At 36.5% G+C, this 23,392-nt stretch overlaps 1 protein-coding gene across 1 annotated transcript; it reads right to left on the bottom strand.

Moving 5' to 3' along the window:
- Positions 1 to 19,276: 19,276 nt before the first annotated feature.
- On the bottom strand, positions 19,277 to 21,963 carry LOC142178510 (transcription factor PRE3-like). The gene is made up of 2 exons (XM_075248185.1): positions 21,533 to 21,963; positions 19,277 to 19,613 (listed from the first exon to the last, which is right to left on the bottom strand). Exons 1-2 carry the CDS (start codon positions 21,656 to 21,658, stop codon positions 19,464 to 19,466), a joined length of 276 nt encoding a protein of 91 aa, XP_075104286.1. The 5' UTR covers positions 21,659 to 21,963; the 3' UTR covers positions 19,277 to 19,463.
- Positions 21,964 to 23,392: the final 1,429 nt, after the last annotated feature.

Raw genomic sequence — 23,392 nt, 5'->3', positions numbered from 1 at the left:
CCTATTTGGATAAAATGGGTAGATTTTCTCAAGTCACCTGCTATAGTTCACCTTACTGACATGGTTTGTTATTTCCTATAAATCCTTGTCTTAAACTGCTATCTCATACAGAAAGTACTCCTACATTAAGTCCTTGAATTGGTTTATCAAGTTCCAAATGCCATCTAGTTTGCTTCAACCGTAGTTAATTAGTGAAGATTTCTAATGCAACTGGATATTAGCTTAATCTTCTGGAACCACCTAGTGTTTCGATTTCTTCTTGTGGCTATAATTGTATATGAAAAACTTCCAGTGAAATGAATGTTTTTAGAGCGTATATGTCAGCACATTTAGTCACAGTTTTTCCTTGAATCTTTAAAAGACATGTATATAGCCTATAACTCTTGTTTCTTAAGATTTTATTCCTTGCTTTGTCAAGATCCTTTCCTATGCAACATGAAACATATGTTGCAGTAGACTCTCACTCTCTAGGACTACATTTATATCATTTCCCACTCAAAGCTTGTACTTTATTTGTCTATGCATATTTGGATATATATGATTTCATTATGTTCCTTTCATTGCTTTCTTCTAGCAGGGATATGGTACTTTTTAACCAGTAGTGCCGATCAAGGATGTCGACCACCAAGGAGCAATTACAAGTGCATAATGAAGTGTCATGTAGTATATATGTAATTACTATTTTAGTAATCGATCAAGGATGTCGTCCACCAAGGAGCAATTACAAGGCACTTAATATTTTATCTTATTTTTTGGGTTATATGTATATGCATACAATGTCAGTGCACAATGAAGTGTCATGTAGTATATATGTAATTTCTATTTTAGTGATTGAAATATTTATAATATTCGGTTTGAGAAATTCTCTTGATGTTTGTTGCATATTATTGAATACTTTTAATATTGGTTAGAAATTGATATGAATATCCCTATATTAAATTTAGAGTAACGTGTTGCTACTGAAAATGTATATAATTATGGTCATTATAGTTGTTGAGAATATAGGTATTAGTGGCTACATAATTTTGTTACAAAAAATTAATATTTGTTGCGATATGAAAGTTGACAGTGTTGGTTTCTTTGTTTTGTAGCGACTGAGGTCGCTACAAAAAGACATTAATCTTTTCATGGATTTACCACTTTGTGGCGACAAAAGGTTGCCACTAAACATATATTGTTTTGTAGTCGCACCTAAGGCTCATATACAGTAGTGACAAAACTTGTCACTACATATGTAATATTTTGTAGCGATAGTAGTCGCAACTAACGGTGAATATACAGTGGCGATCCAATTAAAATTTATTCTTGTGAAATTATTTTTTGTAGCGTATTTATATACTTTTTGTGGCGACCAGGTCGTTACAAATGGGGTGCTTTTTGTGGCGAATTGTAATATCGCCTCAAATGACATTTAGTTACGGTTGTACTTGCAGCAACACGAAAGTCGTCACTAATAAGTTTTTGACTTTCATAGATTTTGCAGCGACTTTGTGCGCCACAAGAAGGCTGAATTCTTGCAGTGAAAAAGAAAAAAAGTGGTGATGATGAAGAAATGCCATACATGCCATGGATTTAATAGCACTGTCACGACCCCAGATTCCCTCGGTAGAATATCGTGACAACACCTACTCTCTAAGATTATGTAAGCCTAACAACATACGGAAACATTAAATACAACGAAAATTTCAAAACTCCAACAATTTCATAAATAGAAACTATAAACTCAATGCATACAACTCCCTTAACCCTAGTAAGATATAAGTCACAAGCTCTAGATACAGTGCTAAACAATCCTATACATCATTGTCTATAAAAGTGTAAAAAAATAAGGAAGAACATGATAGAAGGGGACTCCAAGGCCTGCAGACGTGGGGATGTGTACCTTAAAGTCTCCAAACGCAAGCTCAGTACGCTAGTACCGGGACTGATAAGATGTACCTGGATCTGCACAAAATATGTGCAGAAGAGTAGTATGAGTACACCACAACGGTACTCAATAAGTGCCAAGCCTAACTTCGGTAGAGTAGTGACGAGATCAGGTCAAGGCCCTACTGGAGATAAAAAAAACAAAACAAAAGATATAATGATACAATGATAACGACAAGGAAGTGAAACAATAAAACATTTACGGAAAGTTAACAACACGGAATCAAGGCAGTTAATACAACAAGAAAGGAAAACATAGATTTACATGTTAAGGAAACTACAACCAAACAAACACAACAAATAGAGAAGATCAACAGGGGGCCTTACCGAGGTACCGCCTCGTAGTCCCAAATCATAAAAGTAACTAACTGACTTTCCTTATATCACCGCCGGAGCCTTTACATTTAGTTTTAAAAATTATTTTCTTGAAATAGCACCCCCCGTTTTAGCCCACCTTATCACACCGCACGACTTCTAGTAGTTCCCCTACTAGCCACGCATATCAAGCCCACCTTATCTCACCGCATGTGTTTCAACACCCAGACCTTATACCACTGCATGCGTATCAATAGTAACAACGGCACGGCAGAAACCTCATGCAAATAGTAACAACAGCACGGCAAAAACTTCTTGCAAACAACCAAACAATCCTCTCAACAATAACACGAATGCCAAAACATAACGACTCAATAAAATGATATTTCACAACTTACACTTTACCTCAATAGAAATCACGGTATTTGCAACTCAATACCAAACTCAACAGCAAAATACTCCAAGAATAGTAATTTCAAGTAAGGGTTCAACAGTTAAATAATGAATATGGAATAAATGAAAATAAGTAATTCAACTAAACATGTAGGAAAATTTACAAATAAGAGATACAACAAGTAGATATGTATAATTAGACCATAAACATGATGTCTATAACATATTAAAGTAACTCAATTAAATAATGGAACGAAATTACATGGCAAAAATCCGAAAATTTCACATTTAGCCTGTGTACGCACTCGTCACCTTGCGCACACGACTTTTACATTTTCACAATCATCACAACAATACAAATCCTAAGGGAAATTTTACCCACATAAGATTAGACAAGTCACTTACCTCAAACCACGCTAAATCAATCAACTAGAAGGCCTTTCCCTCGATTTTCCGACTTTGAACGGCTCGAATCTAGCCAAAACAATTTCATACTATAAATATAACTATAGGATACTAATTTAAATAATGAAATTATGATCTTAGAAAAGAATTAAAAAATACCCTAAAAAGTCGACCCGGGCTTGCATCTCGGAACTCGACCAAAATTATAAAATTTGAACACCCATTCGATGTCAAGTCCATCCATACAAGAATTATCGAAATCCGATCTTATTTTTCCTTTCAAAACCCAATTTCAAACTCCAAAACACTAATTAGAAGATGTAATTAATAGTAGATTCCTGGGAATTAATCCAAAATGAGTCAAGAATCCTTACCCCAACAATTCCTTTGAACAAGCCTTGAAATTTCGCCTCAAGCCGAGCTCCCAGAGTCCCAGAATGAAAAATGAAGCAAAACCCTCGAAAATCCCCTTTTCTGCCCAATTAAACCGCATATGCGGGCCCTTTGTCGCATCTGCGATGCCGCACCTGTGGAAAAAATATCGCAGGTGCGGTCCAAACATAAGTCCAGGGGTTTCGCTTCTGTGGATAATAGCTCGCATCTGCGAGCCCGCTTCTACAGAGAAACGACCGCATCTGCAATCAAGCCCAAGGCTGTTTCCCCAAGTTCCGCTTCTGCGAAGGTAGCCCCCGCATCCGTGAGTCCTCTTCCGCGGACAAATAATCGCACTTATGATCCCAGCCGGGCTAGACGGATCTACTCGAGGCCAAAAATAACATCACACAACATAAATTCTATGAATCACAACCCAAATTCAAGCCTCTAAACTTCAAAATTCCGAAACCAACGCCGATTCAAACCAAAACAATTCTGATTGACACCAAATTTTGCACACAAGTAATAATTGATATTACGGACCTATTCCAACTTCTGAAATCGGGATCCGGCCCCGATATCAATAAATTCCACTCCCGGTCACACTTCCCAAATTCCTCCAACTTCCCAACTTTCGCCAATTAACGCTGAAACAACCTACGAACCTCCAAATCAACATCCGGACACGCTCCTAAGACCAAAATTATCCTACGGAGCTATTAGAACCGTTAAAACTCCATTCCTAAGTCATCTTCACACAAGTCCATCTATAGTTAACCTCTACGACTTAAACTTTCAACTTAGGGACTATGTGTCCCATTTCACTGCGAAACTCACCCGAAACCAAAACCAAACACCCCAGCGAATCATGTAACCACAATATAACATAAAGGAAGCATAAATTAGGGGATAAGGGCTAAAATACTCAAAAATATCAGTCGGTTCATTACATCCTCCCCCTTTTGAAACAAATGTTCCTCCTTGAACGAGAATAGAGACATACCTGAAGTGGTAAAAAGATGAGGATAACGGCTACGCATATCATGCTCGGTTTCCCAAGTCACATTCTCGACTGGCTAACCCCTCCTCTGAACCTTTACCGAAGCAATACTCTTTGACCTTAACTTTTGAACCTGCCTGTCCAAAATGGCCACAGGCTCCTCAACATAAGATAAGTCCTTGTCCAACTGGACTGAGCTGAAATCCAACACATGAGACGAATCGTTGTGATACTTCTGGAGCATAGAAACATGGAGCACTGGATGAACCGCAGCTAGACTAGGTGGTAGTCCATGTTTGTAGGCCACCTCTGCAGCCCTCTCAAGAATCTTAAAAGCTCTGATATACCTAAGGCTCAGCTTTCCCTTCTTCACGAACTTCATAACACCCTTCATGGATGAAACCTGGAGCAAGACCCGCTCCCCAACCATGAATGCAACGTCGCAAACCTTCTGATCTGCATAACTCTTCTGTCTGGAATGGGCTATACGAAGTCGATCCTGAATCAATTTAACTTTTTTCAAAGCATCATTTAATTTGACATACATACATATGCTTAGGGAGGATGAGATAAATACACGAAGGATGTTGCCGCATTATTTGGTTTGATATCTTGAACACATTCCTCTTATTGTAATTTGTGGGTTAACTATGTTGTTAGTGGTTATTTCCTTAACTTCTCGACTTGAACTATTAAGAAAAGGTTGGTTGTATTGAGAAATCTAAATGTTATTCCTTTTAGTTAGTCATTTCACTATTTCTCGTATTTGTTCTTGCTATCATTGTTATTTTCAATTATTGTCTCTAATGCAATTTTACTGCAAGGTTATATTAGTGAGTATCTTTTGACTTAAAAACCCTGCCACTACTTCACTGAGGTTAGACAATATATACTTACTAAGTACGTGAGGTCGGTTATACTCATACTACACTTCTGTACCTTGTGTGCAGATATTTGGAGAAGAGTGGTTGCGGAGTTCGAGCCTTTAGCATTGAAGATGTACCAGCATTCCCGATACAAGCTACCTTTTGTTCGTGGTAGTTTAGAAGTTATAATTTTGTTAAATTTCAAACTGATGATATATTTTTCCTCAAACTGAAGTTTTGCTCTTATTTATAGTCTGCTCCTGACTTGTACTACCAGTTCTTGGGATAGTTGTATTAAAATTCTTTTGGCTATTGTATTCATTATCTCTTTTGATTTCTTATCATAGTAGTGACTTATACTATTGAGCTTACCCAAAATATTGGGTTAGGTGTCATCACGACTTAGTGAAATTTTAGATCATGACACCTTGGTTTGACTGATTAATAAAAAGTTACATAAGTTAATTGTCACGACCCAAAATCCAACTAGTCGTGATGGCTACTAACCCAAACCATTAGGTAAGCCAATTAACAATAAACCAGTTCAAATGATATTTATTAGGAGAAGAAATGATAATACAACTCAACTATTACACAAGGAATCCTCAAAGACTGGTAGTACAAATCATGAGCATCTAAGATTTAGAATTTACAAAGTTGGTATGAAATAAAGTACATCATCTGTTTGGAATGTACATAAACAGATTTTCATAAGTCTAGAGCTACCATGAACAAGAGGCAAATGTAACTGGAACGCAGGTACATCTTTAAATCCAGCTCCCTTCGTGCATAGCAACATTAGCATCCAACATTTGCACGTAAGGTACAGAAGTGTAGTATGAGTACAACTGACTCCATGTACTCAATAAGTAACAAACCTAATCTAAGGTTGAAAGTAGTGATGATCTAGGACAAAGGACAGAGTCCAACACCAATAGCCAACAAAAGTTCATAACAATATAATAAAAGTGGTACAGGAAAACACTCAGAGATATAATGTTTAGCTCGTTCACAGTTACGGAAAATAGGCATACTTTTCAAGTATCACAGTGAAAAACCCAAATCTCGTACCGAAAGCACCAAAATATGAGTAAGTTTGTAAAATCATGATTTTCTTTCCAAAACCTTTCAACAGGTAAATGTTTCATCATCAAATGGAATGAGGAAAATACATCTTTATGCCTACATGTCAATATATATGAGAAGTCATGAATGACGTGATACCATACAGCATGAGAAAAAATGCATCTCTATGTCTGTATGTCAAGTGTACGTATCGAATGAAATAAAACATAGTGGATAACCATATGCATACTCTCAGAGTATCAATCCACTCAGTCCTCCCAGTCACTTAGTCCTTACAGTCACTCAATCCTCCCAATCGATCGACACTCGCACTCGCTCTCAATAGGTACCTGCACTCACTGTGGGTGTGCATACTCCGGATGGGCTCCTTCAGCCCAAGCGCTATAATAATCCAATCATGGCATAAATCAATAAAACATGTTGCATCGTCCAGCCTGATCCCATCATAAATTAATAATACATGTTGCGACGTGCAGCCCAATCCCATCAATATCCTCACTATCAGGCCCTCGGCCTCACTCAGTCATCAATCTCTCCAGTCTCTCAAGCTCACCATGTCATGAAACTCAGTCCCAAATGATGTTGTGATGTATCAATAAATGGTAACAGAGACTGAGATATGATATGCAAACGAATGCGTATGACTCAGTATATAATTGCAATGTAAGCAAATAACTCAATAGCAGAAATGACCTCAGTGGGTCCCAACATGATAAGCATATAACCTAGACATGGTCTCTAACATGGATCACAGCTCAATTACTCTAGCATGTAGAGATTCATATATACAAATAAGATTAGGTAACTACACAGTACCACAGAAATAATTGAGTCATAATTCACACGGTGCACGCCCACACGTCCGTCACCTAGCATGTGCGTTTACCTCAACACCAAACACATATCACGTATATTCAGGGGTTCATACCCTCAGCACCAAGTTTAGAAGTGTTACTTATCTCGAACAAGCCAAATCCAATACTGAGCAAATCAAACGATTCTCTAACAATGCCATCCCGTGCGTACCGACCTCTGAACAGCTCAAAACTAGCCAAAAGTAACTCAAATACATCAAATAATACCAAAGGAAACAACCCAATCGATAAAGGTCGAATATTTAATCAAAATCCCAAAATCAATTCAAAAGTCCAACCCGGGCCTGCACCTTGGAATTCGATAAAACTTATAAAATCTGATAACCCATTAAATTACGAGTCCAAATATACTAGTTTCACCCAAATCCGACTCCGAATCGATGTTCAAAACGCAAAAACTCACTCTATAAAACTTTAGGCTAAAACCCCTTGTTTCTCTTTAAAATGCATAATCCAATTACCAAAGACGAAGATAGATTCGCGAAATATAATTAAAACTGAGTGTAGAACACTTATCCCAATCCTTATGATGAAATTTGCCTCCAAAATCACCCCATTCCGAAGTCTATAGCACAATATGTGATAAAAATGGCCAACCCTCAAACTTAAAGCATTCTACCCAGCGCATCATCGCATCTGCGACGTCGCTTGTGAGACAAATGTTCCGCTTCTGCGGAGAGGAACTGGAAAATTGGCCCTCGCGCCTGCGAAAAAGCATCCGCTCCTTCGACATCGCAAGTGTGACATAAGGACTCGCATCTACGCCAACTCCTGCTCATGCGCTCAAAATCTTGTATCTGCGAGCACGCAGGTGCGCTACAAAAATCCACTTTTGCGGTCTTCTTCACCCAGCTCTCACCTCACTTCTGCGATGGACAACCTGCATTTTCAAAGTCGCTTCTTTGGCCAAGACTCCGTAGATGCGGCTACACCAGTACCAGCAACTCTTCAACAAGGCAACAAGAGGAAAAATGATCTGAATCACGTCCAAAACTCATCCGAGCCACTCGGGACCTCGTCTGAATATACCAACAAGACCCATAACATAACACAAACCAACTCGAGGACTCAAATCACACATAAAAATATCAAAACAACGAATCTTACCTCAAATCAAACTTAAATAAACTTTAAACTTTCAACTTCTAAAACTCGCGCCGAAACATATGAAATCAACTCTGAATGAACTCAAATTTTGCACACAAGTACCAAATGACATAACAAAGCTATTCTAATTCCTGGAACCACAAATCGAACCCAGTTTCATCAAAGTTAACTCCCTATCAAACTTATGAATTTTTCAAATCTTCAAATTTCTAACTTTCGCCAATTAGCACTGAATCTTTCTAAAAATATCCAAATGCAAATCCGGGCACACGCCCAAGTCCAAAAATCTTTTATAACGGTTCACTTTTGTTATTGGTAATAACTTTGTGTTAAACAAAGTAGTATAAACATGATCTTATAAGTGGGTCCATCACTGTCGGCTCAGAACACGATAGAAGTGTTTAATTATAGCTCGACGTGCTGCTTTAATGACTCGATGTGAAAGACAATATTCAAGTATACAACTATTAGTGTCATATTTTCTAAACTCAAAGTTGTGTATTATCCAATTTGTTACCCCTAGGTACTACATCTGTATTTTGTGTGTTTCGGATATAACACATCCTTTTTTTTCTTTCTTATGAAATTCACGCTTTGACACCTGAGATTAGTCATTAATGGAAATGTAACACAGTGTAAAACGTTACCTTCCCATCCATATTCTTCTTATGTATTGACTTGGCGGGAATGTTTATAGTCTAGATTCGGTGAACATATTTCCTTTTGAGATTCTTAATAATAAGTCGCCATATTAATTGCTTCACATACATTGTACTCTACCCTTGTATACCCATTTTAACTCTTCTGAGTGCATGTGCTTTTCTATTGTCCTAAAGACCCATAGAGAACTTTCATGCCGAAGTTGTCCCTTGTGTTTTCATTATAAGTTAATCCCATCGGAAATGGAGTAATAAATACAAATTGTTGACCCTTATTAAATCATTTAAGTAATATTTTACTCCATAGAATTCTCATTTTTATGAACATGTGTTTCCATTATAACTTCCTTCTTGTTCCAGTCTATTTCCTTCATGATAGCATTGCTTTCAAAACAATGTAAATTAAAATGCTCTGTCACAATTGTGTGTTTCAGTAAATACAAAATATAGGCAAAAGACTTCATGTTGGCCTAAGTAAGTTTGTTTTGATGATTGACAAAGGAACACATGCATGAATCAGGTTCATATACAGTGTACACAGACACGGGCAGATTCAAGCACAAGGCATGCCACATGAAGGAGATAAGCTTAAGTAATTATATTTGATATCTCCTGAATGAAAATGATACATAATTGATAAGGAGCAGGACTCCTTACTTGAAGAGAACTCTATCCTAGATAAGGGAGGAGTTAGAAGTTGAAGATAACTCGAACTCTTCCACCAAAGAAGAGTATAGCATTAAAACTCTAGTTATTTTTTATTTTACTAACTCTATATATTTCAGCATGTTCTCATTTTATAGATACACACAAATACTGAAGTTAAACGAGAGTTGAGAGCAAAATAGCAAGGCATTTTGCAAGCAATTCCTGTGTGATTCAAGTATGCGAATCTGAAGCTACATGAACCAGATAGAAGAACCAGTTCCAAGTGTCTGTCTTTTATTCTAGTTCGATTGTAGTAGGGCTTGAGTTGTACCTTTTAGCTTTCTCTAGAAGCATTTGTACTAGGTACTTTGAGTGTATTGTCCAAGTTAGAGTTAACTTGAAATTATCGCAACAGCCCGAGGCTGGTTGCCACAAAGGGTTATAGGTAATCCTTAGGTTTAGAAGCGATTTGTAAAGGCTGTTTTTGTCTTAGTGATTTAGTGAAGTGTTGGAAAAATTTCTACTGGGTAGTAGGTCGTGGTTTTTCACCTTTTGAGCCAGGTATTTTTCACGTAAAAATACTTGTATTCTTTATTTTTTGCATTTATTATTCTGTAACTGTAGTATAAGAAACACATAGAAGAACCAGGTCCATCTATAATCTGTACATGCAAAATATTGGACACCACACAAATCCCCCATCCCTTTTGTATGGTATTGAAGTACAAAACATTAATTGGTATCAGAGCAGGTTATCCTTGAAGAGGCTAACATATTAGGAGAAAATCAAGATGTGTGCACCACATGAAAATTGGGAAGGGCAATATACTGTTAGGCCATCACTCTTTAATGGCTAGTACAACTCTTGGTGGAAGTCAAGAATGAGAGATCACATACATGGAGAGGACTATGAGCTATGGGACATTGTCATTAATGATCCACTGGACACTTTGAAGAAAAATGCTGAAGGAGTAGATGTGCCAAATACAAGAGCTGATTGCAATGCTGAAGATCTAAAGAAGTGGGAAAAGAATGCCAAAGTCAAGATGTGGCTTATTTGTGGACTTGGTCGAGATGAGTACAGCAGAATCCAAGGTTGTTTTACCGCTAAGCAAATTTGGGACATACTGCAAGTGGACCATGAAGGAACAACTCAGGTGAAGAGATCTAGAGGAACTCTATTGTACTCTCAGTATGAGAACTTTGTTATGAAGGATGGAGAAACCATTCAGGAGATGTACACAAGGTTCACTACATTGACAAATGAACTAAAATCTCTTGGAAGGATTATCCTTGAAGAAGAAAGAGTTGAGAAGATACATACTAGGGTCTTGCCAATTACTGGGGAAAGCAAGATCACTGCCATCCAAGAATCAAAGAATATTGCCACTCTTCCACTAGATGAATTGATTAGAAAATAGATGTACCTAAGAAGGAAAGGAGTTTGGAACTCAGAATCACTGAAATTTTTGATCTGGAAGATGATAAAATGGCAATGATCACCAAAGACTTCAAGAACTACCTAAGGAGAGGAAATGGTTCTTCAAGAAGTGGAAGCTACAGCAAGGCAAGATCTCCGGAGAAGCAAACAAATGATGGCTTCTACAAGTGTGGAAAGACTAATCACATGATCAAAAATGGTCCTTTGTAGGAAATTGAATGGAAGAAGGAAAGAGCTGAATGAAGGAATAGGTTCAACCCAACAAAGTATCAACCAAGGCTATGGCCGCTGCTTGGGGAGAAAGCTCAGATGATGATGATGATGATGATGATGAAAGAGCACTAATGGCCAGTGGAGAATCTGATGAAGAAACTGAGGTAAGTGTCCTTCATCTCAAAGACAAGATTAAATTTTTGTCTAAAGAAAGATTATTTGAGTTATTACTAGAACTAATTAATGATTATGAGGATGTGAATAATGAAAAGGAACAACTGCCAAAAGAATGTGTGATTTTGAAAGCTAAGTGCAAAAACCTAAAACTTAGGGCTTGTGAAAATGAAAGTGAAAATACTGTGTTGAAGAACCAGGTTCATGCACTTGATACAACTGTCCTAGAACTTAGATCTGAAATCTAAAATTAAAATTAGGAACATGCAAAAAGACAGCTGATCACACACAACTCACTTTATAAGAAAATGTAGGAAAAATGAAAGATGAGTTGTATAAGAGGGATGAACTGGTAAGAGTCTTAAAGGAGGATCTGAACAAGGTCAAGCAAGAGCTAGACATAACTTATAAATGGAATAGGTCCTCTGATGCACTTTCATGGCTACAAGAACATCATAGTAGCAACAGAAGAGGACTTAGCTTTGGGAACTCTACACCTAAGTGGGATCCCAAAAGTAAGTACCCTACACTCCTCGAGAACAAGATTTACACACAATGTGGTAACAGTGGCACTGTAAGAGTGAATGCACTACAAAAGAGAAGGCAAGTCAAAAGAACAAAAAATTTATTCTAGGGAAAAATAGGCTGTCAAGTTGGGCTAAAAATAATTTGATTTATCCTTTTGCCTATAGAAAGGGACCCAAACTAGGTTGGGTTCCTAAGACTGACCCCTAATTTTTTTTTCAGGTACAAGTGAAGGGGAGCAGCCAAATATGGTACATGGATAGTGGTTGTTCAAAGCACATGACAGGAAGCAAGAACCAATTCCTTTCACTTGAGGGCCATAAATGAGGTAATGTCTCCTTTGAAATGGAAAGAAAGGTGAAATCATTGGGGCTGGAAAGGTAGTTTTGTAGGGTAAAAGAGTGAATAACATATATGTGGTAGATCTGCCCATACTTTCAGATAATGAACTCACTTTCTTAAGTGTGTTGGATAATGATCCCCTCCTTTGGCACAAGAGACATAGACATGCCAGTCTAAGACAACTCAACAAACTAGTCTCCAGGGACTTGGTGATAGGGTTGCCTAACATTAAGTTCAAGGAAGATAAAGTTTGTGAGACTTGTGCAAGGAGGAAGCAGGTAAGATCCTCTTTCAAAAGCAAGAAAATGGTAAGTACTACCAGGACGATGGAACTGGTCCATATGGATCTTTGTGACTAATGAGAACATTGAGAAGAAGTGGTATGAGATATGTTATGGTGCTTGTTGATAATTACTGTAGGTTTACTATGACACTTTTTTTAACATCTAAATATGAAGCATTTGAAATGTTCACTTTATTTGTTAGAAAAACTCTGAAACAAGTAGGTAATCAACTTGCATCAATTAGGTCTGATCATGGTACTGAATTTGAGAATCCTAAATTTGCTGATTTTTGTGATGATCATGGCATAGATCATAACGTTTATGCTCATAGGACTCCACAACAAAATGGAGTAGTTGAAAGAAAAGAATAGGACATTGGAAGAAATGGCTAGGACTATGCTACTTGCTAGTAAATTGCCCCATAGTTACTAGGCAGAAGCTATGAACACTGTATGCTACATCATAAATAGGTGCATGAATAGACCTCTTGTTGAGAAGACTCCCTACGAGTTACTGAAAGGGAAAACACCAAATATATCCCATCTTAAGGCATTTGGATGCAAGTGCTTTGTGCATAATAATGGAAAAGACTCCCTAGGTAAATTTGATCCCAGAAGTGATGAGGGAGTATTCTTCACATAGTAAAGCTTATAAGATTTATAACAAAAGAACTATGTGTGTAAAAGAACGTGTGCATGTGGGTTTTGATGAAACTAACATTCTTTCTGAGAGGCATGAACATGATGATGAAGCAATTGGGCTGGTAAGAAACTCAAATGAAACCACAGCCCAGGCTGAAGCTGCTCCAGAGGAAGGAAGAGGTGATAGAACAGGTCCTTCCACCTAAGGCAACCTGACAAGGGGAACGGAACAGAGAGGAATTGATTCTCAAACCTCGAGGGAACTTGTCCATGAACCTGTTTCTCAGCAACAAAATATTGAAGGAACATCTAAGGGAACCCAACTAGTTGTGAAACCTTACAAGTATCAAAGTTCGCATCCTATTGGGAACATAATCACTAATCCAATCTCTAAAATCAAAACCAGATCTTCTTTGAATAACCTTTGTGCTTTTGATTCTTTTTTTTAATCTCTTGTTGAATCGAAAAATATTACTGAGGCTTTGAAGGACGTAGATTGTGTGAATTCAATGCAGGATGAACTCAACCAATTTGAGAGAAGTCAAGTTTGGCATCTGGTACCAAGACCCAAGGAAAAATTAGTAATTGGCACAAAACGGGTCTTCAGAAACAAACTTGATAAAGATGGAACAGTTACAAGGAACAAGACAAGATTGGTGGTTCAAGGATATAGTCAAGAGGAGCGCATAGACTATGATGAGACTTTTGCTCTAGTTGCAATATTGGAAGCAATTAGACTCCTTATAGCTTTTGCTACTTCCATGGAATTCATTCTCCATCAGATGGATACCAAGAGTGCCTTCCTCAATGGCTATCTAAAGGAAGAAGAGTTTGTCAAGCAACCTCCTGACTTTGAAAGAAAGGAATGTTTTGATCATGTGTACAATCTTGACAAGGCACTTTATGGGCTCAAGTAGGCTCCAAGAGCATGGTATGAAATATTGTATAAATTCTTGCTTGAGTATGGCTACAAGAGAGGTAAAATTGACAATGCTTTGTTCTTAAAAGAAAAAGGTAAAGATCTCGTAGTAGTTCAAATATATATTGATGATATAATCTTTGGAGCAACTATAGATAGGTTAAGTAAAATATTCGCTAAGCTAATGGGTGTGAATTTGAAATGAGTATGATGGGTGAGCTTAATTTCTTCTTAGACTTACAAATTAAATAAAATTCAAATGGAACTATGATCCATCAGCAGAAGTATGTGAAAGAGTTGCTTAAAAGATTTAAAATGGAAGATTCCAAAGAAATTTACACTCCTATAGCAACAACCACAAAATTGGATATAGATGAACCTGGTTCATTTGTTGATCAGAAGATGTATAGAGGGAGATTGTCTCTTTGCTATATCTTACTGCTAGTAGACCTGACATTGTTTTCAGTGTAGGTCTTTGTGCTAGATTTCAGACAAATCTAAAGGTGTCTCACTTGACTGTTGGCAAGAGGATCTTGAGATACCTAAAAGGCACCACTGATCTTTGCCTATGATATCCAAAAGGTAGTAATTTCAACTTAGTGGGATATGCTTATGATGATTATGTAGGTTTTCTTATGGATAGAAAGAGTACTTCAGGTATGGCACACTTTATTGGCTCATTTTTTGTGTCTTGGGCCACCAAAAAACATTTGTTGCCTTGTCTACTGCTGAAGCTGAGTATGTGGTTGCTGCCTCATGTTATGCTCAATTGTTGTGGATCAAACAATAATTAATGGACTTTGAAATTGATGTAAGTTGTATCCCCATCTTTTGTGATAACACTAGTGCAAATTAGTATGACCAAGAACCCGGTTAATCGCAAAAGAACTAAGCACATATATGTTAGGCATCACTTTTTGGGGGACAACTATGAGAAAGGTTTGATCACTAGGAAATTTTGTGATACTCACAAGCAAATAGATGACATCTTCATAAAAGCTCTAAGTAGAGATCACTTTGAAAGGAACATGTTAGAATTAGGGATGATTAAGATCATCTAAAAGGAACAAGTTCTAACTCAATATTTGGTTAATAATTTGTGAATTTTGTAAATAATTAGATTAGATTTTTCTCAATTTCATACATTCATTATTATACTCTTGTGCCATGTGCTAAAATGTCTCATTAATCTCTAATGATATTATCTTTATTTTCTTCAAAAAATTTAGACTTACACAAGAGAATTCTCAGTGAAGAACCTGGTTCATCAGGATTACATGGTATGTACTCTTCACTCTGCATATTTTGAAATAACTGTATTTGGATCATGATAAAAAATAGAGTCCCATTTAATCCCAGTCTCCCTCAAAGTTTATCCTTTAAAAATGAACCGGTTTCACCAAAAAAGAGTCCCATGCACCATAATTGCCGAGATTCTAGGGAAGAGTCCAACGTCTTTTCAAACTGACTTTCCTAGTTTGATTAGACTTCTGAACTTCTAAAACAAACCGTTACACACTTAAACTCTCCCTCTATAAAATTGATTAGGCCTTACCCAGTTCTTCACTTCTAATTTTCCAGCCGCCAAATATTCTCTCTATCTTCTCAACTCTTCTGCACACATATCTCCTCTACACGCATCAATGGAAAACCCATCTTAAATCCTTCTTCACCGCAAAGAATCATCACCTACACCTTCAACCACACTCACCTCTAATAAAGGAAGGTTCAAAATGCTTGCTCGTAAGACAGTCACTGGCAGTAAACAAATCAAGAAAATAAATGAGCAATTGAAAGCAAGCCAAGTAGAAGAACCCCAAAAATCAGAAATTTTTTTTAAGTCTGCAACCGAGGGGAAGAAACTGTTTCATCTGAAATAGAACAGGTAATATCTGGTCTAAATATTGCTTCTGATGTCATTTCTGAAGTGGTATAAAATTTAAAGAACAAGTTTGTTCTGGTTGGTACTATTGCTAGGGTAGAGACCACTGAGTTTGAAATTATTAGTGGTATAAATAAAAAGAAAACAGAAAAAGAGAGTGTTCAAGGAGATGTAAGGGGAAAGGGTAAAGAAAGAGTGGTTGAAGCTTTACCTACTCCTGTTGGGTTGACTGAGGAAATAGGGACTATGGTGTTATGGAGTGTAGAAGCTGTTGCGGAGGAAGAAAGTTGGAGAGAAAAAGGAGGTAGTGGATCTGGTGATGCTAGTGTAGCTGAAGGGCTGGTTAGGTTGAGGAAGAGGTTCCAAGAACCTATTCCATCTATGTAGGAACCCCTCGAAGATTTACTAAAATAAGTGTCTGACAACTACAATCCGAAGAAGAAGAAACGTTAAGGAGTTAAAATCCCTGGAACTGATAGGGCACACAAAGAGAAAGGCTACCTCTTCTATCCCTATAAAGACTCCTCCTGCAAGAGGAAGAGCTACAAAGAGTCAAAAGAAGCAGAGTGAGGCTGAACTTGAAAGAGCCGCAGAATAAAGTAAAATAAAAGCTGCTGCAAAGGGAAAAAAGAAAGTGAGTGAACCTGTTGCGGCAATTGAGATTGAGGAGAAGGACCTGGTCCTTCACGATGAAGACGAGGCAGAAAAGGTGGAGGTTGTGACTCCAAAAGAAAAGAAAAGAAAAGAAAGACTTCCAAAAAGAAGTCTCCTTCAAAGCATGTTGATGCTGAGCCTTCTGCCTTGGAAAAACGAACTAGGTCTGCTAGGAAATCTAGGAAAGTGCAAGTAATGGAATAAGAAAAAAGTGAAGAAGAAGAGGAAACTGATGAGGAATAGGACAAAATGGTGAAGTTTGTCAAGAGAACAATCTTGAAGGGTAAACTCCTCATGGACTTGGAGGAGGAAGGAATGGTGATGCTGCTGGAGAAGCTAGAACTTCAGGGATAGAAGGACATGGTCCTTCAGATGGAAGGAAGACTAGTCAGATTTGAGATTGTGGAGTTTATGGCTAACTGTGAAATCAAGAATGGCAAGGTCACTAGTGTAGTGAAAGGGGTGACTGTGAGCTTTGATGACAAGGAACTGGGAGATATTCTAGGGGTACCTGCTGAATGGTACAATGACTACAAGAAACTGAAATGGCCAAGCCTAGAAAACCTTCCCACCTCCCTTGCCATTACAAGAAAATTTGCTGACAATGAGTTAGAGCTACATCCCAAGACTGTGTACAAAAGTGAGATGAAACATGCCCATAAGTTTCTATTTTAATTTGTAAACAAAATTGTGATGCCCAGGCATGAAAGAAAGCACATTGCCACCTTCATGGACCTGTTCCTTATGGAGTGCCGGGATAGTGGGAGGCAGATCAATTGGCCGGGGTATATCATCTAGCTCCTTTATAGGGTACTAACAGACACCAAAACTCATACCATACCCTATGGATTCATTCTCATTGTTGTGCTTGCTCACCTCAATGTTCCCCTCAAGAAATGGGATGTTATCACAAGCAAAGATCACTTTGGGGCCAACACCTTGATTCCATGTGACTATGAAGTCCATACTGCTCCCAAAAAATCTGGTTCATCCAAGATGGTGTTTGTGAACAGCAAAGTGAGAGACTTAGTGCAGGAAAATAGGGCTAAGATGCTTAGATTGAGAGGTTGAAGAAAAGGCTGGCTGAAGTAGAAACTGAGAGGGATGCTCTCATAACTGAGCTTGCAAAGAAAAAGGAGAAGAATGAAGGCATTCTTCATGACATGTTAAAGCTGTTTCATGCCAGAAACCAAGAATCTGGTCTTTCCCAGCCTTAAACCCTTCCTAGCCTAGTTAGAAAACTTGTGACCTGAATGGGACGTTTTTGTATCTTTTTGCTCATGGTGCAGTACTTTTATTTCCTTTTATGCTTTTTGGATGACTCTTATCAATGATAATCAATTGATTTTTCTCTAATTGTTTGTTGCTGTTTCTTAAATGGCTTATATCCTTAGATTGATAAGTGATACTTGACTCTTTGATTGCATTTGAAGTAGCCTAAATGGCCATGAGTAAGATCTAATAAGATCTGATAATCTAACATAATTATGCAACTTTCGATGATTCCAAAAGGGGGAAGATAGGTTGGACTTTTTACTTTGGACTGTGATGTTTATAACTTAATGAACCTGGTCCTTGATGATTTGTGACTTTAAAATGAAAAGTGTTATAACATTGTGTTGTTGTTGAGCTGAGTTGAAACATGTTTCATGCTTATGAAAAGCACAGAGTTTTTCATCATCAAAAAGGGGGAATTTATTGGCCTAAGTAAGTTTGTTTTGATGATTGACAAAGGAACACACACATGAACCAGGTCCATACACAATGTACACAAATACAGACAGATTCAAGCACAAGACATGTACGTATAAGAGATAATCTTAAGTGATTATATTTGATATCTCTAGAACGAAAATGTTGCATAATTGATAAGGAGCAGGACTCCTTACTTGAATAGAACTCTATCCTAAATAAGAGAGGAGTTAGAAGTTGAAGATAACTAGAACTCTTCTACCAAGGAAAAGTATAGCATTAGAACTCTAGTTATTTCTTATTCTACTAACTCTATATATTTCAGGATGTTCTCATTTTACAGGTACGCACAAACACTGAAGTAAAACGAGAGTTGAGAGCAAAATAGCATGGCATTTTTCAAGCAATTCCTGTGTGATTCAAGTGTGCAAACCTGAAACTACATGAACCAGATCGAAGTGTCCGTCTTTTATTTTAGTTCAATTGTAGTAGGGCTTTTGAGTTGTACCTTTCAGCTTTCTCTAGAAGCATTTGTACTAGATACTTTGAGTGTATTGTTCAAGTTAGAGTTAACTTGAAATTGTCGCAACAGCCTGAGACTGGTTGCCACAAAGGGTTAGAGATGATCCTTAGGTTTACAAGAGTTTTGTAAACGTTGTTTTTGGCTCAGTGATTTAGTGAAGTATTGGAAAAAATCTCACTGGATAGTAGGTCGTGGTTTTTTCACCTTTTGAGCCAGGTATTTTCCACGTAAAAGTACTTGTGTTCTTTACTTTCTGCATTTATTATTCCGCAAGTGTAGTATAAGGAACACATAGAAGAACCATGTCCATCTATAATTTGTGCACGCGAAAAATTGAACATCACACAAATCACCCCTCTTGTGTGTGGTATTGAAGTACAAAACATCACTTGAGATACTTAACAATGATTTTCTAGATAAATTAAAGAGAATCCTAATAAAACCCTAGAATAAATGCTGTCAGGAAAAACAACGAGTGGCAATTTTCTTTTTTAAGAGAAATAAGAAACTAGTGGAGTCTATTGCATAAGTAGGGGTCTAAGCAGTGCTGCTTGCGTGGTGTCTGAAGTTCCTAAAAGTTGAGACAACTGCTCGCTTAGATCATCAACCTCTCCGAGCAAGTTTCTTATGTTGTTGCTCGTCTCTTGCAATACTCTAGCAGCTGAAACCTGCCATACATGCATTAACCAAAACAAATGTAGAACATTAATTGAGATGGGAACTGTGATAGATATTTGTAAACAAAATACAGTCTGAGATATAGTAAAACGGACAAGTTCAGTAACTGTAATGTTTTAAGAGGAGGTCACAAAAAGTTGAGATTATGATAGTTTTCTAGGATTGTTTATTTCTTTTTCCATATACGTTGTACCTCTAAATCTAACTGAAAGAAACTTAAAATTTTGATTTTCTTTTCAGTTTGTTTTCCCTTCGCGATGGTAGTGAAGGAGGAGCTCTTCGGATTCTTTTTTCTTTTGGTTCGAAAGAGTTATTATATTATATATTAAGCATGTAGATGTCATAGAAGTTTTATAATGCATACTATAGTTCCTAAACAAAATATAAGATATCTCAATTTATGTACCATGTTTTCCTTTTTTGTCTAATATGCATAATACTTCCTTATAGAAATAATTTAATTTTAAAATTTTTACTTTACTTTTAATGAGATAATTAATAATCACACAAATATCTATGACTTGTTTTAGATCACAAATTTAAAAAGTCATCTTCTTTTTTGACTTTAAACTTTGTGCCGGGTCAAAAACTGCCACATAAATTGGGACGAAGGGAGTATATATTACTATATCAGTTATATTTTATGTCTTAGTTTGACAAGAGTATGAAGTTTTAGAAGGTAAAAAAGATATTTGAATCTTATGATCTTAAACTAAAGATATTGTGGGACTAAACCAGCTCACAGATACTCTTAACATGGTATGATATTGTTCACTTTGGGCTAATCCCGCATGATTTTTCCCAAAAGGTCTCGCACTATTAAGAGATCCATACACCTTAAATGTAGCATCCCAATCTTTTTAGCTACCAATGTGAGACTTTATTCGCACACCCAACAATCTCTCCCTCGAACTAAGTTTCACATGACTACTACCATGATCCAAGGGTCTCTTTTTCGAACTAAGTTCTACGTCGTCTATTATCACGATCCACGAGTTAATTTTTGAATTCACCGTGTACCACCCTCATTGTGAGAATAATTATGAAAATCGAAGTCTGCAACTAGTTTTTTCGTGTATGCTCATCTCCAAGCTCGTAAGGTAAGCAAATTGATCCACGAAGCATCGCTCTACCATCTTCATACTCGTCCCGTCGAAATTAGGATCTGATACCAATTATTGGGCTAAACCAGTCCACAGATACTCTTAACATGATATAATATTATCCGCTTTGGACTAAGCCAATGTGGTTTTCCTCACAACGTCTCACACCATTAAGAGATTCTTATACCTTATATGTAGTATCCCAATCTTTTTAGCTACTAATGTGAAACTTTATTTGTACATCCAACAAGTGTGTATAATATATCAAAAACTACCTTTTGAATCTTGTGTTATCAAACATGCCATGTCATTCCAAAAAAAGAAAATATCATTAATTGTAAAATGTGAATGTTGGAATAAAAATTAAACTTATTAAGAGTCCGTTTGGACATAAGAAATTTTTTTTTTTTTTCCAAAAAATTTTTACTTTTTTCTGAAATCAGCGTTTGTTCATAAAATTTTCAATTTTCACTTGAAGACGCATATTTTGAAAATTTTCGAAAATTTGAAAAACTCCAAAAAGCTGGTTTTCAAAATTTTCACTCAAATCACTCACAAAACTTCAAAAACAACTCAAAATTATTTTCATGTCCAAACATAACTCTAAATTTCAGATACTATTTTCACTTTAAAAATTTTCCCCCTTATTTTGAAATTTTACAATTCTTATGTCCAAATGCCCACTAAATATATAAAAATGTATTATTCTATTTTAACCAAATTAAACAGAAAAGTGAGACACATAAATTGAAACAAAGAGAGTAAAAATCTTTTGGATCATCTCCAAATTAAGAAGCGCAAAGTACCTTGTCATAGGACCTATTTCGAAGCTCAGGAAGAAGCTGTTGCAACTTGGAAACAAGATCATTGATTTGGTCCTCAGTTATCCTTGAAACCCCAGAATGCCTTGAGCGAGCCCTGCTGTTAGACATCTTTCAGATTACTGAATATTGTTTTCTTTGAAGTGAAGCAGCTTAGCAGTGGAGAAACAAATTTTATAATGGATCAAGCAATAGTGGTTGAGAAATATTCGTCTTGAGTATGCAATGTGGGGAAAATATAATGTGGGAGACAAGTTATGGAGAGTTTGTAAAAAGGGGTGCTTTGAAGAAGATAAAAGAGGAAAGAGAAAAACACTAATGCACAAGACAATTGCATTGGGACTATGGGAGAAAGAAGATGGGGATATATAGCTTGTGTTGGAATAGGGTTTTGGGAGATAGAAGAAACAAAGTTTCAAAAATTGTGCCTTCTATATGATATCTTCCTTCTAAAGTTGCAAAACTGGACTTATAGCGTGGTTAACCTTAAAAATCAGTTTATTTTGAGAATTGTTTTTTTTTTAAATTTTTTTTTGTAAAAATACTTTTAAAGAGAAACAGTTTATGTTTGATCAAACTTTTAAAAAGTGTTTGAAATTGTATTTTTCTCGAAAGTGCTTTTCAAAAATATATTTTTAGAAAGAAACTATTTTTGTTTGATTCTCAAAAATTGTCTGGTCAAACACTTCAAATTTAAAAAAAAATTGTTTTTGGCTTTGGACAATCTTGGTCTAACACGCTATTAAATCTCTTTTGGATTTTATGAATTTAACTTACATATATATACCTAACAAATTAATTGACAGTGTAAATAATTTTATACCATGATCGTAATTTAATTTTTTGAAGCAAGTTGTTTTTATTTTCGGGGTATTAGTTTCAACTATTACAGATAGTTACTCATGATTAGTTTTCTACATAATAGTTTAAAATGTTCTGACTAGTTTGCGGTGTTCTACTGTTCTCTTTGTCTCTCTGTGTATATGTGAGACTGTCAGAAATACACTCAATACCATGTTATTTTATTGCATTCTATGTTCTAATAAAATGAGCATTTGTCTAGAAAGTGAAACTAATTCACGATATCAGATCAGTAACCATCTTCTTGAAATAAATCAACAAATAAAATATATACATGAAAGATCTACAAGCTCACCACTAAAATCACACACATGAAATTTCAAGAAGGAATGGAGTAGGGTGGCAGAGGACCGGTTGACTGGTCAATGATATCATTTACTAAAATGGAAACCAAATCAAATGACACGTGGACCCCACATGAATGCAAAATAAACGTTATTGTTCTTAATTGGATTTTTTTTTTCTTCCTCCCTTAGGTTAATATTTTGCATGTTTTTAATATTACAACAGTGAGTCACTCATAAGCTGTTATGGTAAAAGATGAATCCTTATCTGATCCTCATCAGTCTCTGTTCCTTATCTATTTCGGACAGATCGACCTTCGCTTTCATAGAGCTCTTTTTTCAAATTAACTAATCAGATGCAAATTTCGGATTCTTCTAAGTCATAATTCTGTTAGTACAAGTTAGGTGAATTTCTTGCCTTTCGGTACAAACTAGAAGCTTAAGCGGAGTGGCATGAACGTTGAAGATTTATACAACCGTCCTACCTTGATTGAGGTTGAGGCATGTATAATTGCGAATTGTTGGTGTTACGTTGTTATTGTTGTTATGAACTATCCGGTAACTTAATTACTACTTTGCGTTGATTAGTTCTATAATAATAATGTACTTTAAGCTGGAAAAAATAAATTTTACATTATAGCTCAATCCGAGCATGCGAAGAGATCGACGGAAGTTAATTTTATTTGTTGTTTTATAGATA

The sequence above is a fragment of the Nicotiana tabacum genome, chromosome 24 (genome assembly GCF_000715075.1).
Source record: "Nicotiana tabacum cultivar K326 chromosome 24, ASM71507v2, whole genome shotgun sequence".
Classification (NCBI taxonomy): Eukaryota; Viridiplantae; Streptophyta; class Magnoliopsida; order Solanales; family Solanaceae; genus Nicotiana; species Nicotiana tabacum.
The sequence above is the reverse complement of the archived record's forward strand: the minus strand, read 5'-3'. Positions and strand labels throughout refer to the sequence as shown.

Bases quoted from the DNA above. Each gene is read 5' to 3' on its own strand.
- LOC142178510 (XM_075248185.1), bottom strand. From the start codon at position 21,658: ATGTCTAACAGCAGGGCTCGCTCAAGGCATTCTGGGGTTTCAAGGATA. The intron at 19,614-21,532 runs GTACTTTGCGCT...CATGTATGGCAG, and splicing joins GAAATAGGTCCTATGACAAG to GTTTCAGCTGCTAGAGTATT.